Here is a 16047-nt window from a genome sequence, read left to right as displayed (position 1 = left end):
GAGAGGTGGCAATTGTCAGCACCCTGCCAACGCGAAGCTTTAAGCGCACGTATCTGCACACACGTGTGCACACACGTGGTCCGTCAATGGTTGAAAACAAGCCGCGGCTCTCACCAGTCTTGTGCCTTGATGGATAGTCTGGCCTGTGCCGTGCAGGAAGTCCGGCTACACGGGGCCTTTTGACCTCGACCTCCATTCATCTCCCCGCAATGAGGAATAGCTGCCGAAGCCCAACCCACGGCAAACCCGCTGCGGGGAACGGCGGCACCAGGGCTCGCAGCACCCCTGGGGAGCGCGCCGCGCGCGGCCCCACCTCTGCTGCCAGAGCAAGCAGCGGCCTCGGCTCAGCACCCCGAGGCGCGCACAGCACCCGGGGGCGGATGAGCCGCAAGGGACAAGTCAAGGTCAGTAGAGGTCCCATCCGCTGAAACGCTAGAGTAACGAGAGCTGATTTCACCACGGCCGGCAGCAGCCAACGGGGGAGATACGGAGGCTGTGATTTTTAAAGGTCGCAGTAAAAACACCAGACTTTGAACCCCCCGAGCGAGACGTTTACACCGCCGCAGAGCTGTCCAGGGCCAACGCTTGGGTGTATCAGGTACCGTACGGAAGCCAGCAGGACTGATCCCGAAACACTGACGTGGACCTGAGTCTTTCCATCGAGTCCAACTGATTTCAGCCAGTCCCGCGGGTGGGAGGTTGAGCATCATCTCCAATTCCCCCAGACAGAACGACCTCCCGCCCTCTGGCTCCTGCCATCTCCCACCAGCCCCGCGGGCTCAGCCATTTTGCTTTGCTCTGCGCCAGACAAGAGCACTGGCCCTGATGCGGAGCAGGAAGCCTGGAGGGCCGACAACCGCCGATAGACACAGGCCTGGCCCTGATCTCTTGATGTTTAACAGTGCTTTGGAAGAGGTTGAGATTGCTAGCCCCATTTTACAGAGGCAAACTGAGGCACAGAGAGAGGAAGTGACCCACCCAGCCAGCAACAGATGTGGGGTTTCCCCGAGGCTGGCGCAGTGCCGTGCCCAGGATGCTGCACTTGGACAGTTCCTGTCCCCTAGGAGGGAGGCGTCAGCATCCAAAAGCAATCTTGCCAGGCTGTCCCCATCAGCTTGCCTTTCCATCCCCACTTTGGTAGGACCCTTCTGCGCCCGTCGGTCTGCTCCCGCTGTCAAACTCAGCTGCCTTCCTGCTCCTGTCGGCTCGGCTCCGTGCACGCCGCACCCAGGACGGAGCTCCCACCTGGACCCACGCGGCACACAGCCAGCCCCCTGGCACCCAAAGAGGCAGCACGGGGATACTGGCTACGTGACACCTTCGGGGCTGTTTTTTAAGAAAATGCACTTCCATTTCCAGACTGGCTCGGCGGATGGGCGAGGGAGCAAAGCTGCCGCGAGTCGAAGGGCAGGAAGAGAGGCAGGGAAGGCAGGGAGTGGGGAGCAGGCATGGGGACGTGGAGGCTGGTGAGAAGGGCAGAGAGCTGGGCTGGAAAACAAGCTGGCTGTTATCCACGCTCCAGACAGCAGGCTCCAAAGCCAGTGGCAATGCCCTCCGCTGGATAAGACAGTGGCACGTGGGTCTGAGCAGGGGCGTGTCCACACGGCCAAGTGGAAGCCGAGGCCAAGGGGAGAGGAGAGGGGCCTGGTGCCTAATGCCCCGAAGCTGCTGGGACCTTTAGCCCCTCGTCACCGCCGCGCTGTTCAACAGGCCGATGCCCTTCCCTGCTTGTCGCCTCCCCGTTTTCTAGGCCAGTAACGCTGAACTACAAATTGCTCCGGAGCTCTGCGGGGACGTTTCCGGAGAGCAGGAAGAGTTGAGGATCGTTTGCATAATTTGCACGCTGGGACTTTGGCATGGCTTTATTAAATCAAGGGGACGTGCGCCGGGGCAGCGGGAGAGCCTCTGCCGGACTGGGAGCCGTGCTAGCATACAGCGTGGAGCTCCCCTTCTCCTCCTTGCACGACCCCACGTAGTTGAGGATGGAGACCCGGCCCTTGCACCGCAGGCAGGTCCCCCTGCGAGAGTCGACTACAGCCTCCCACATGAAGGATCTCGGCTACACAATTTATGGCGATGGGAGATTGCTCTCGGGCCTTCCCGCTCGCTTGCTCCTTTGACCTTTTGGCTCGGGGCAGGAGCCGAGGGGGCATCTCAACTCCGAGGCCTCCCGGCTTGGGGCTTGCATGTATTTGGAGCCGTGGATTTGGGAGTATCTGCAGCCCTGGGCTGAAATGTCCGGCAGTCGCGCGTGGACTTGAACAACTGAGTTCTGCTCAGTCAAAACTGGGAATGGATTTGACCTGGGAATGAAACTTTATTAAAAAGACAGGGCTGCTGGGCACGTCCGACTGCGCTGCTTGGGCTCTCCCTGCCCAGGCGAGGGCTGTTTGCTTCCTCCTTTAATCGAGGGCTTCCCTGTGTGAGCGGAGCCGGGACACGGGGCAGGAACCGTCTTCCTGGGCCAGCAAGGTCAGTTCCCAACTCTTGGGAGCAGCCGTGCCCTCTGATCCTGGCCGTAAACTGGGTGTGAGAAGCACCTGGAGCGTAGTCTGTTAATGGAGAGGCCACGCACGCTTGTCCTCGGGCCAACACAGCTCGTAGCTGCCAGAATCCTTTTCCTTCCCCGGTGCTTGCCCCTCGGCCGTCTCCTCTGGACGAGGCAAGGTCTTTTGGGGACAGCTACCCAGTGCTGCCCTGGCCAGGTTGCAGCTGGCGAGCCAGCTCAGGAATCCCTGCAGTCCCGCATGCTGCATGCCCTCTCGTGCTTCTCGTGACAAGTCGTTCTCCAAACTCTTCCCCGTGCCAGGCCAAGGGGCCATTCCCCTTCCTTCAGGTCGTGCTCCGGAGCTGAGCCCCGCTGCCCACGAACAGCTTGGCTTTGTCCCCACCGTTGCTGCGAGTGAGAAATCGCACAGAATTTTTCCCACCGGTGGAAATAGCAAAGCTGAGGACGTGTTGCCGCCAAAGGCTCTTCCAGCTGGCGGCTGGTGACTCACCTGACACCGGGTCGCTTAAAATGTGCAGAGAAGGAGCGAGGTGACAGTCGCTTTGCCGGCGTCTCACCTCGGGGTGTGTGAGGGCGAGTATGCAGCTCGGTGTTACCCCCTCCCCGCGTCATCTGCTGCCCCTCAGCTCCTTCGCCGGGCTGGGACAGCTGGTGACACGAACAGGTGTCTTTGCCCCAGCCGCAGGTGGGGAGAGCTCCTTGATCCTCTCTCCCAAGACACTTGAGGGGCGGCCACGGCCGGGATCCTGCACAGAGGCCAGGCTCGTATCTGTAGCTGGGATGGTTGCACTGCACCGGTGATCGCCAGGCATCAAAATGCTCTGGAGGGAGCCCGGTTGATCCAGCTTCTGCAATGCGGGGAAAGAGGGAAACACTTGGAAGCTGGCAATGCAGCTGCCTAGGGGTCTCGGCCCAAAGCATGTGATCCTGGGTACGTCTCTGTGCCTCCGTGTTGGAAAAGACTCCTATCCCAACGCCCAGGAAGTTGGTGGGATGATTGTAGGGTGAGGGGTCACGAAGGCTGGGGAAGGGACTCGAATGGCCTTGCCCCAGAAGAGATGCTGGCTCCTGGCTTAGTGGTTGCAGAGAGAACGGAGACTGGCGGGATTCCCATCGCTCTGCAGACCCATTGCCACTCGAGGTCCAGGCAGGCAGCGCAGGCTCCGCGACGTCCGGGCTTTCCCGCTCCAGCTCTTCCACCTCGCCTGTGCCGTGCCCAGCCCGCGGAGCTGGCTCAGCCCTGGAGCAGACAAGCTGGTGCCAACGGCAGCCGGGGAAAGAAAAGCCTGGCAGATCAATGGAAGTCGGTTCGATTCGTATCTCGTTCAGCTCCGGGACCTTCGGGAAACAGCTGCCCGAGGAGGGTCTGATGCCACGTCAGCACTAAGCCCCTCTCTCCCCCGTTCGCAGCTGCAGCACAGAAATCCAGCTGCGTTGGCATAGAAACAGCAATGGGCCTGACACCGCGTCATCGCAACCGTTACACAACTCCATTAAATATAGACGGAAAGGGCTGCAGAGATTTCAAGAGGGGGACGGGGACAAGAGCCATCACCTCCAGGCCAGGTGCTGACTTCCAAGTAACTCTGAGAGCAGCAGGGAGGGGGTTAAGCCGCCAGCCGCAAGCCCCCGAGCCCTGCCCCTGCGGAGGTGGCCTGGTACCTCCAGGGCAGCTCTGTGCAAGGTGCCATTTAAAGGCCACGACGCTTGCATAACTCTGGCTGCATTCCCCTCTGCCCTGGCGCTCATACATTATTTGCGGGAGGACGATCGGCGCGACAGCCCAGTTCAGCCGCAGAGCTCCTTCGGGAGCCGCGGGGAGGGCGCACCCAGGGAAGGCAGGCGGGAGGCAGAGGCTCCCGCAGGAAACGAATTCTTTCTTGCCAGAGCGCGGGGCGAGAAAGGCAACCACATCTCGGAGGAGAACTTCTCCCCCTCCCTGCTGACTTCCACTCGGGGTCGGACGATCTCTGCATTCACAAACAAGGCACGGGAAACGCCATGGAGACTGGATCCCGCGTCGACTGCATTAGAAATGCTTAGCGGAGGGTCCGCGCTTGCCCTGTGCTGTGTGCAACGGGCACCTCTGCGGCGCAGTCTGTTTTCCAGCGACCGCAACTTTTTGCTTTGGCTCTGCCGAGCAGAGGGGCACGGAGGATGCTGCGGTGCCGGGAGGCTGCCCACAGCAGGGCAAGGGAGGAGTGGGAAGGTCTGTGGGGACAAGAGGCAGAGAGAGCAGTGTGAGACCGCTCGTAGCCGGAGGGGGAGAATTAGCAACAAGCCGAGTCTCTTTGAGGAAGGCCTTGCCTTCAACTAAGCCTCTGGCCAACTTCAAGAAGGCATAAATCCTAAGCGACTAGAAACCGGCACAGAGCCAGGGAGTGGTTCAGTGGAGAACCACACCGCCGTGTGCCTGGAGCTGCCTCCTGTTAGCCCAAAGCTCACCCATGGCCCTGGCCCTACGTTCTCCATCTCTCCAGAGCGCTAGGGAGTGCCGTGGGTTGAAAGATGTGGCATGTGAGAGGCTCACGAGTCGCTGCGGGTCTGTCCGAACCAGCACAGCTCCTCCTCGGGCTGTGGCAGGAGCGGGTCGCAGCAAGGCTGGAAGGAGGCAGCAGCCCTGAGCACTGGGTGGGGGAAGAGAATGAGAACAGCACGGTCCTACTGCGAAGGAAAATTGGACCCGACCAAGCAATGAGCTGGGAGCCAGCGTTCAGGACTCAGACCATTTCCTTCTCCCTGGATTAAAGACTGCAGGCAGCTCTGGCAGACTTGGCTGCGCGGCCCGGAAGCACCGTGGAAAAGGCAACTTCCACGCGCAGCCCCGCGTCGCTGCGCTCTGCCCAGAGGGCCGAGCCGATCCGTGTGACGCGCCTGCCTGCTGGGCAGGCCTGGCTCTCCTCCCAGCTGGGAGGCCAGCAGCTCTCAGGCCGGCTCGTCTCAGACTGCATCAGACACACGACGGATCAGAGCGGGAGGAGCAACCAGACCAGAGCAAAGCAAGGGAGTTTGCGCGGGATCTGCCCTTCTCCACCCTCCACCTCAGCACTGCACCTGCCCAGACACAGAAGTCACATCGATGTCACTCATTTACTGCCAGGCCTGAGTTCCAAAGAGGGCTGGCTTTGGGCTACGCCGGGCAAACAGTGACCCTGTCCATACCCAGCTCTCGCCCCGCTCAGCAGAGGGAGGCTGCCTCCCGATCGTTCAAAGCACTGATCACGACAGCCATTGCAGGAGGCGAGTTGGTGAAACCATTAGAAACACTTTATTGTTACAGCACATTGCAGAGGTCACACTGCTCCTGGCTTTTCCTCTCGAGGAGACACAGTACAATCTGTTTGGTACAGGGATTAGAACAGAAAGTTGATGGCAATCTGCTTTCAAACCTTCCCATTAGCGTTCAGCAGACGGCACAACACTGCCTTCATCGAGCAGAAGGCTGCATTAACCTCTCCGGTGCTAGCCCGACTGCCTGCCTGGGCTACGAGTCTTCAGCCAAGCTGGAGACTCAGACAGGGCTTTGGGCAGGAGGTCATGGAGGGTAAGCAGGACAGCTAGCTCCCTGACTGGCAGCTAAGGGCACTTGACACATCAGCTGTGCTACCCCGCTCGGGCTGCCTCGCTTGCATCTCTCGTTACTGCGACGTTCGCTAAAGACAGGAACTGGAGCATAAAAAGCGTTTCCCTTTCCTCGAGCACAGTGATATGCGACAGCCCGGCCTAATGGAGCGTGTTCACAATTCTAAAGGGGGAAAAAAATCTGCACCAGTGCAAAACACCCCTCCTTTGAGTTCGCTGTCATCACCCAACACGCGCTCCCGTTAGCCAGAAGAAGTTAGCTGGGGTGAAATCAAAGGAGCCAGCAGAGAGGCAGCTAGCAAGAGGTTAAAATGACTGGGAGAACCGTGTGTTCAGCAGCAAAAAGGAGCCACAGTGATGCTCGGATGAGGTCAGGTCTCCCTCTAGCGGTCCACTGCAGGATATTCAAAGGCTGCTACAACCAGGAACAAACAAAGCAAACCCTTCACAAAAAACAGGGAGGTGCACGAGGGACGGGAATGGAGAATCTCTTGCCTTCATCTCGGGGCCAGCTCGGCTGCTGTTCCAAAGAGGACTGGTGAGGCAATGCCTGGGCATTTACTCCAGATGAGTGCATGGAAAGGGGCTTGCTTTCAAGCTGCCTTGTCAGCTGCAGGACGAGTTGGCGCTTCTTTCTTCCAGTCACCAGTTGGCAAGGTCACATCCACTCGGAAAAGGGATCCAGCAGCCATGAGGCCAAGGGTGCCCAGGGTACCTGCTGCTACCTTGACTCTGCGGGAAATGCTACTTGGGATCTAATGCAGATGGCCTGAAGAGCCTGACACTCCAGCCACGCTGCACCCCGGGCAGGAAAGAGCTCAGAAAGTTCAGCCTTTGGAAGCCAACAACGAAGGGAAAGCTTCCTTCTGGAGGAACACTTCGTTGCTGGCCCATCACTGTCCCCTGGGAAGCTGCAGCGTCTCTGGGAACGTTTATTATCTAGCACCGGGTCATGTGTTCCCCCGACATCGAGCAGCACCCAAGGAGCCCTCCAGAGACCGTGCGTCTCAATGCCCCAGTGTGGAAACGAAGGCGCCGCCTTCACGGAAGGGAAAGCAGGCCACAGGCTGCATTAGCCTGAGCCACATCTGCAAGCTGACAAGCCTCTGTTGGAGATGCCTGGGACTGCGCTAGCTCCAACGGATGGATACACCCAGCTGCACCCTCACTAGCTGGCCTGAGGCTTTTGAGAACAGAAGGTAGGTTCAAGACAGATGGTAAATCCCCTGCGACAGCCGTGCCAGGCTGTGCTGTGCCCTCCTGCACCACAGGATGGGCTTAGGGTCCTTGGTGGGTATGTCAAGTCCTGGAACTAACTGGTCCTTAGTCTTTGCCATCTTCAGAGGAGGAAGTCAATCTTTAGCGTGATAATTTGTGAAGCCGCACGCTTCACTCCTGTGCAGAACCAGTCCCCCATTCACACTGCCCAAGTGAGAAGCAACAGACGCAGGGAGGACAGCCAAGAGCAGAAGGTCCCATCCATCCACCTGCATGTGGCATAGACAACACATGGGCCAGCCACAGAATAGGCGTAGGGCAGCTTTGGGGCAGCATTGCAGGCAGGAAAATCCTGGCTCTGCTCTGGGGAAGCTCATCGGCTTCCTACACCTTCCGTTCTGTTCAGCCATGTGCAGCTCTGGAGACGTCTGCAGGCCAGCGGGCAGAGCGCAGTCAGCACGGGAATCCTTCCTGGCTGCATCTGACTCATATCCTGGCAGGAGACGGGGTCTTTTCCACCTCGTGTTGGAACAGTCTCTCTCTCATTAGTGCTGCTGCAGCCAACTGCCCTGTCGGCAGTGTGGAGATCCTGGCCCAGAAGAGCAGGCTGGCCTCACATGTAAACGAGCTTTGAATGAGATTCAGCGAGGGGCAGATAGTCTCACGGGGGCTTGAGCTACAGAAGCTGCAGAAGTATTACGACTCCTTCCTCCGCTCTGTTGAGCAAGTTTCCTCTTTGGCACAAGACGGTGTCATTGCCCGCAGGAGCTCGGAAGCGGTGGCCCCTCCCAGTCTGGCTGCAAACTGCCCACGACCTTGCGATCTCTCCTCAGACCTCAGTACCCTGCCTGCTAGAGAGACTGAGATGGGGCAGGAGTCGGTGGAGCCCCTTCCACAAGCAGAACCAGGCGAGAGCAGCCGAGAGAAGAACGAGAGAACAGGAAGGCCCCGAGGAGCACACCAGCCCCTTCCCGTGCAAACCATGTAACGCACGCACATGGCTCCGAGAGGAGGCTCTCGTAGGTACAGGAAAAGTGAGGGCAGCGCTGGCTGCAAAGACAGGTCTGCACTTGAAACCAGGCCGGCGGGAAGCATTTGGCTTTGGAAGTGTTATAGTCATCGTCTAATCCAGAGACAGTGCTGCTGAGTGAGTTCAGGATTTAAATTACAAAAAAAGAAAGCACTAGAAAATAATCTTGAGCAAGAGCAAGAACCGGCCAGGCTCCCCATGCCGTGCGGGGAACCCCGCTCCAGTACACCCACCCAGCGCAGCCAGGGCGCTGGCAAGGCGCTCCTTGCTGCCAGTGCGTGTTGGGATTCTGAACCGTCCTGGGTGACAGTTACTCGGGGAAATCCCCGGGGGTGGGAGTTATGATGCTGCCACCAGTTCTGGCTTTGGCCTGACCTTGACTGGCGACGCTTCTGTGGAGGAAAGAGAAACTTGTTACTGAACAGGAAAATAAGGGCCAAGTCCGAGCAGAGAGAGGGGACCGTTTCCCTTTCCTCTGCCGAGCGATAAGCACTTGGGCGGCACCTGGGAACTGTACTACACGCTGCAATAGGAATAATGCTGTTTATCCAGCATCCTCCTGCCTGCCTTAGGCTGCTCAAAGCAGCTCCAACCTGGTTTCAACAACTACCGGCTGCAAAGAGTCTCTGAAAGCAAAGTGCCACAGTAAGCCTGTGCCTTGAGCCACGCACCCAGCCAGAGCAGATGGTTTCCTGGAAGCGCTGGTTGAACGAGCTGTCCCGTAACCAGTTACAAGACCCTTCGGGGGGACGCAGCTGATCCTAACTCAACAAGCAGGGCTTGCGGTTAGCTGCAGCGTCCGACTACAATGCAGTACAGGCTATGGTCAGACTACAGCGCGGTTCTGCTGACCCATGTTTGCTGTCCAGCTGCCGCAGCCGTAACAAGGCTTCCTACGGCCAGACTCCAAAACAAAGGAGATGGCTCCTTTCTCCTGGACCTAACAGCCTCCCGCAGGTGGTCTCTTCCTGTTCTGCAGCCTGCAGGAGGTTCTGATCCTTCTCCAGCGTCACTTCACCAACCCCTGACTGGGTCCAGCCTCATTTCGCAGCCATCTCCAAGGGCAGACTCTGCAGCCCTCCAGCAAGGGCACGTGCACAGGATTCCAACTCCTTCCTCCCCAAAACCAGACTACAGACTGGCCACATCTGGGCCACTTCTCCCTTTTCACCTACTTAGTGAGTTAGCTGCACAAACTGCACAGCTGCATCCCCTGCGCTGGGTGGCTCAGGAGTGAGCCAGCACGCAGCCCCTTTCTGGAGGCTGGAGCCACCATCTCCGCAGAACCCATGCTCCACAGGCCTCAGGTTCCAAGACTTCAGGGCGCTCACAGACCCTGTGGATGGGCCTGGTTTAAGAATATACAAAGAACCGGACAGGTTAGATTTGAACCGGAGTCTCGTATTGTTAAAGTAGCCGGCCTGGCAGGCGAAGAGCCCAATGCCTCTGGTTTTATAGACTCCCGAGCTGAACTCACATTCCAGGAAGGAAGGGCACCAAGACCTCTAGGGATCTTTCCGACAGGACAAGTATTAAGGGTCTCCACTGCCCAACAGATTCGCTGCAGTGGAAGAATGTCATTCAAGACGAGCAGATCTAAGCAGAGGGTAAGGGAGCCTAGCAGTGCACTCAGCAGGTGCATCAGGTGAACAGTAGCGGGGGCTGGGACACCAAGAGGACCGCATGTCAGAGTTAGGCTGAATTGAACAGACTGTGCACGAGGGGGACTTCCACAGGCTGTGCCAAAACTACCCTAGTCGCTCAAAAGCCTGTGAATGAGGGGGAGGAGGGTATGGCCCACACGCTGCCTTTATGCTAGTGAGACGGCACACGAGAAGCAGAAGATATAGAAGCAAAGAGAGACGAGATCTACCTGGGATCTTTTCTTCCGGGAGTGGCTCTGTAGGAACCTCAGGGAGCTCGATCTGTTCCTGTAAGGACACAACACACATCACACAACACTCACCCACGTGACAGTTTGCGGCTGAAGACCCTGACGTCTGCACTGAGCTTGTTTGGAAACAGAACATCACAACACGTGCCCCCAGAGCTGCAGAAGGCCGGGCTGCTTGGGGCTACGGGGTTTAGTTCTGTCCAGGGAAAGACCTGGCTTTCAAAAACACTGCTTGCTGCGGACATAGATTAGCCACGAATCTCCTCCTGGCAGAGTTGGCTGCGGATCCCCACTGTCCTAGTCTCAATAGACGGCAGGTTTCCTGCGGTAAAGCCAAGCAACCTCCACCCTAGAACCTGGAAAAGTCACAGCTCCACAGGGAGGACGGAAGGAGAATATGACCGAATAAATAGAAAGCCACAAACATGGGCTGGAACAGCTCAGGTCCTAGTCTGGAAAGCTGGGACTATTCCCCAGAAAGGTCAGGGGCGCCGATACAGCAGACTGCTCTCCACAGCAGAGAGGAAATAAAACATCACCCTTGAAAATATTCAGCATGGTCCCAAAGTCTCCCAAGTACCGGCTTGCTGATGAACATGTGCCGCTACAATTAAGCTCTCCTTGGCAAAATCAAGTCAAATGCCATCTCCGCGGGCAAAACAACCCCTCTTCCCGATGAAAAACTGCCACTTGAAAACTGTGGATTAAAAGTAATTTCCGGAGCACGAGATTAAGGCTCACCTGAGTAATGGCATTTAGTTCTTCTAAGATGGCATCTTCATCTTCCTCAGTGAAGCTGCCGGCCACCATCTCGTCTATTTGCTGTGAGGAAGACAGATAAGCCAATGAGCACGACACAACAGCAGCAGCTCTGCAGCTTACAGCAAGAAACACGCGTGCACAAGGCAGTGCAACGGATGTGTGGTGATGGGGGGCTTGTGACACGCAGGGAATCGATGCTCCGCCCTTTTGCTGTACGAGGCCTGGAGTCAAACCCTAATTTGGTCACTTCTGGAATGAGTTTTGGCAAGTCTCAGCCTAGTTGGCAGCAAGAGCGGGTCCCCCCTACAAACGCTGCACGACCGGGTGTCTGCCCAGAACCACCGCAGGACGATACAAACCCTCTGGTATTCCACGGCATCTTGAGTTTCGTCTATTATCCTTTCCACTTCTTCTATCGACATGACCTAGGACGAGACATTCAAAGTTTACACGTGAGAACGGCATACAGGACGGACGGGCGAACATCTAGAGCTGTGCCTCGTCTAGCCTGCGGGCGTTGTGAGCTCGCTAGGCCGTACGTACCTGGTGCATTTTGTTCAGACATTCGTTGCCGATCTTCAGGCCTTCGATCACCTTCATTTCAATCTGGGCGAATTCAATATCTTGGACCTGCCATCAGAACAGAAATACAAATGGGTCGGGAGCGGTCACGCTTCCATCAACACCCACTCCCCAAATACACCGGCCCCAGACAGACAGCGGGGCTCAGGCCGGTGGGACGCGCAGCCTTTCATTCAGAGATCACGAGTTTAAATCCACGCCTCGTCGCTAGGAGCTGCCGTGAGAAGCGAGTACGCACAAATGTCCCTCGGTCTGGGCTGCAGCGCTGCAGTCGGGGCTCGCTGCCTTCGCAGTCAGTCCTAGCACGGCCCTCCCTTCTCAAGACCGAACGCTATCCGCGTTATAAACGGCCTCCCCAAAACCGAAGCAAAGCCTGCGCGTGGGCAAGAGTTGTACTACCGCTCCCCCGCTGTGCCCAGCTAGGAGAGGTGGTCAAAGACCGCTTTACGCCAGGATTTAGAACCGTGTTAAGACCCATCACGGTGCAACCGCGACCCGAGGGACGGGGCCCCGTAGCGTCCGGGGAGCGCCACGTAATGACGCCCGGTCAGAGTCGAGCACGCGTGCCGCAGCGGTTAGTTAACGGGCTGCGCGCAGGCCGTCCGCGGCCGGCAGCCACCGACTCTCGCGTACCATTCGTTCCAGGTTGCTGATCTGCGTCTCCGTTTTATCGAGGAGCTGCTCCTGGTAGCGCTTCTTCTTCAGCAAGAACAGGGCTTTCCTGAAGGAGCAAAAGGGTAGAGAGACGTGTCAGAACGACGACGAGGTAGCGCTGCGAGCGGACGGGGTGTCCGCGCCCCTGTAAAGCCACGGCTTACACGCCAGGGCACAGCTCCTCCCGTGAGGGAGGATGGGAAAGTTAGGCAGATGTAGGCTATCTGCACCGCCCACAAACGCAGGGCCACCGGACACCTCGGACCTCCAGCTCCAGGAGTCCGGATACGCAGACCGGCGCCTGCTAGGACGGCAACCGTCCTAAATAACACACGCATCCCGACCCTGGGATGAAGCGATGAGCCAGGGGCCAGGGCGGCTGGGGCCCGTCTCCATGGAAACCCCGCCCCCGCCGCCATGGCTCCCCTCCCGGGTCTCCGTGGAAACCGGCAGCGCGGGGGCTGCTGGGAGCGGGCGCGGGGCAGGCCGCACTCACTCCTTCTTGCCGTCGCGCAGCAGCTGCCGGGCCACGGCGCGCTCCCGCTCCAGCTGCAGGTGCAGGCGGCGCTGGTACTGCCTCAGCTTGTCCCGCTGCTGCTTCAGTTGCTGCAAGAGGCAGAGAGAGCCGCGCTCAGGCCGGCGAGCGACCAATGGGCTCGGGCTGCGGCCGCGGTAAACTGAGGCTGGGCGGTGACACCGCCCCTCCCCCCCCACGACCCCTCCAGCTCCCCCCGGGCCCCGCCCCCCCGCACCAGCACGGCCTTGTCCTGCTCCGTGACGCGGCTCCGCCGCTTGCGGCCGAACAGGTTGCCCATGGCAGCGGCGACCGGCCCCGCTTCCGGCTTCCGGCGCCCTGACCCCGGCCCCTCCCGCCTCCCTGCCGACGGCGGCCGCGCGGGGCCAAGCGCGAACGCGGGCGGGGCGCCGCCGCCAGGGGGAGGCGCATGCGCGAGGGGGGCGAGCGCCGCGCGGACCGCCGGCAGGGGGCGCTTGGTGCTGCAGCGGGGCAGGGGGTGCGGGTGGGCGTGCGTGTGTAAGGAGGGGGAGTGAACCTGCGTGTGTATGCATGGGGCAGGAGAGGTTCACACACCTGTGCGTGCATGGGGCACGGGGTGCACATGGGCCATACATGTGTAAGGGGGGGTGCACGTGGGTGTGCATGTGTAAGGGCGGGGGGGGTGCACCTGACTGGGCAGGCGCAGGGTGCACAGGTGTGCATGCATGGGGCAGGGGGTGTACATGGGCGTGCATGTGCAAGGGAGGGTGCACTTGGGTGTGCATGCACAGGGCAGGAGGGTTCCCACAGCTGTGCATGCACAGGGCAGGGGGTGCACATGGGCGTGCATGTGTAAGGGAGGGTGCACCTGGGTGTGCATGCACAGGGCAGGAGGGTTCCCACAGCTGTGCATGCACAGGGCAGGGGGTGCACATGGGCGTGCATGTGTAAGGGAGGGTGCACTTGGGTGTGCATGCACAGGGCAGGAGGGTTCCCACAGGTGTGCGTGCACGGGGTGGGGGGGTGCACATGGGCGTGCATGTGTAAGGGAGGGTGCACCTGGGTGTGCATGCACAGGGCAGGAGGGTTCCCACAGGTGTGCGTGCACAGGGTGGGGGGGTGCACATGGGCGTGCATGTGTAAGGGAGGGTGCACCTGGGTGTGCATGCACAGGGCAGGAGGGTTCCCACAGGTGTGCGTGCACGGGGTGGGGGGGTGCACATGGGCGTGCATGTGTAAGGGAGGGTGCAGTTGGGTGTGCATGCATAAGGCAGAAGGGGTTCCCACAGCAGGTCTCCCAGGGGTGCACAGGGCAAGGACGGGGAGCGCGGGGGCTCCTCCCAGGCGCAGGGTCCCCCAGGGCTGCGGCTGGGCCCGCGCAGGCAGGTGGCAGGCGCCAGCCCCTGGTCTGCTTGCGAGGCAGCAGCAGGTTCCCTGCACCCCCCTTGGGCTCTCCCAGTGTTCCCAGGAGAGATTTCCAACTGGACACGGAGGCAGCGCCCAGGGGCTGGGGCCCGGAGAGGAGCGGCAGCAGGACGCCCCCCGGGCCGGCACAGGGCATCCCGCCGCGCTCCTGCGCCAGGTCCCTCGGCGGGGCCAAGGAGCCAGCACCCCTTCGCACACAGGGGCCAAGAGGCTGCTCCGAAATCCTCCTCCGGGTGCCCCCTGCCCTGCCCCGCCCTGCCCCGCTCCGGTGCCCCCGGGCCGGCCCGTTGCAGAGGCTGGGAGCCTGGCACTCGCTGCTTCCCCTGCAAAGGACACTTGGGTGATGAGGAAAGGCTGCAATTAGCTCTTCCAACTGAGCCAGGGCGGGACAAGCCACCCCGACTGCTGCAAAGCAAAGCAAAGCAAAGCAAAGCAAAGCAAAGCACCCGTCCCTTTGCAGCTGACCGCCCTGCTGCAGCAGGTGAAGGGCTCGGTGCCGGAGCTGCGGGCGGTCTCAGGTGCGAGGCGTCTCCGTCTCCGTCTCCCTGCTTGCGAAACAGGTGTCACTAGCCGGCCTCGTGGGGGATGTCCTCAAAGCCGCCGGCTTTTTGGGATGGGTGCTGCCAAGGTGCCGAGTGCCAGCTGGGTGGGGGCGGAAGGGGGAGACGAGGCTGGGAAAAGCCCCTCGTGCTTTTCCAAGATCAGGAAGAAAATGGCGACGTTCCCCTCCCAGAGCCCCCTTTAAAGCGGAGTTTTGCTCCACTCCGACGAGCGCGGTAAGACGGCAGCAGCTCTGCAGCTCGCAGCAAGGGACGCGCGTGCAAAAGGCCGTGCAGCGTGTGGGGCTCTGTCACGCAGGGATTCAACCCTCTGGCCTTTTGCTGTGCGAAGCCTGGGGTCAAACCCTAACTCGGTCACTTCTGAAACGAGGTTTGGCAGGTCTCAGCCTAGCGGGTAGCAAGCGCGGCCTCCCGAGAGCCCAGGAGGGTGCACGTGCTGCCGTCGCCGGTGCAATCTTGAAGGCCGCGCTTGAAACCCGGCGCTGCAGAGCCTGCGCCGTTCCCTCCGCACCGGACAGAGGAAGCAGGGTCCCACAATGAACTGGGCCTTCAAGCAGGTTTGAAACCTAACGGCGTCCTTCTTATTGCAAACATCTCCCTGCACGTGGAAGGACCATCTGACTTGGTGAGCCAGGATCCTCCGTCGCTAGGACCAACGTTGTCATTTGTTTTGCGGGCTTCGTTTTTCACAGAGGTGAAGGAGGGGAACCCGATTCGGACGGCTCCAGGCCGGGTTTTAAACCGTGTTGAGGGGGAAGAGAGACGGGATGTCGCTCAGGAGCTTCGGTCCGAACGCTTCACACGCTGCATCCTCCCAGCGTTATTACTGAGCACGTCAGGCCTGCTCTGCCGCCGCCCAAAGAGTGACTCGTAATGGCCCTTTTGCCGCGAGAGTAATTTAGACGGACTGGATGAGATCTCCGATGTTTGGTGAAATGCCTCGCTGCACTTTTTTTTTGCCTGTTGCCGGCTGCAAACTGCTCCGGGGCGGTCACAGGCCTCCAGAGCGGCTGCAGCGATCCTGTATGCCCCGCTGGCTTCTCTGCTCCAGAGATGCACGGACTTAGCACTCGCCGCCCCGTGCTTGGGAAAGCTAATTATTTCTTTGGGGAAGATACACATAAAAAGAAAAGTGCAAAACATTAGCTCACGACGTCAATCCCCTGCAGGGAACGTGAGCCGGGAAGGCTGCCGGGATCCCCCGGGCCCAGGAGACGGGAGTCCGGAAGGCACCGAGAACAAAACCTGCAGGAGAGGCGTTGCTGGGGGCCCCTGAGAGATGCTGAGGACCTGCAGGAGACGTGATGCCCGGAGGGGAGAAGAGGCGGGGGTCAA

The 16047-nt window shown here is 59.8% G+C and overlaps 1 protein-coding gene across 1 annotated transcript; it reads right to left on the bottom strand.

Moving 5' to 3' along the window:
• Positions 1-5754: 5754 nt before the first annotated feature.
• Positions 5755-13093, bottom strand: CHMP6 (charged multivesicular body protein 6). The gene is made up of 8 exons (XM_059731965.1): positions 12984-13093; positions 12728-12837; positions 12211-12298; positions 11539-11625; positions 11355-11420; positions 10975-11055; positions 10213-10270; positions 5755-8731 (listed from the first exon to the last, which is right to left on the bottom strand). Exons 1-8 carry the CDS (start codon positions 13044-13046, stop codon positions 8679-8681), a joined length of 606 nt encoding a protein of 201 aa, XP_059587948.1. The 5' UTR covers positions 13047-13093; the 3' UTR covers positions 5755-8678.
• Between the last annotated feature and the right edge of the window lie 2954 nt (positions 13094-16047).

Source organism: Alligator mississippiensis, chromosome 8 (assembly GCF_030867095.1).
Source record: "Alligator mississippiensis isolate rAllMis1 chromosome 8, rAllMis1, whole genome shotgun sequence".
Lineage (NCBI taxonomy): Eukaryota > Metazoa > Chordata > Crocodylia > Alligatoridae > Alligator > Alligator mississippiensis.
Note: the sequence above shows the minus strand (reverse complement) of the source record. Positions and strands in the feature narration are given on the sequence as shown.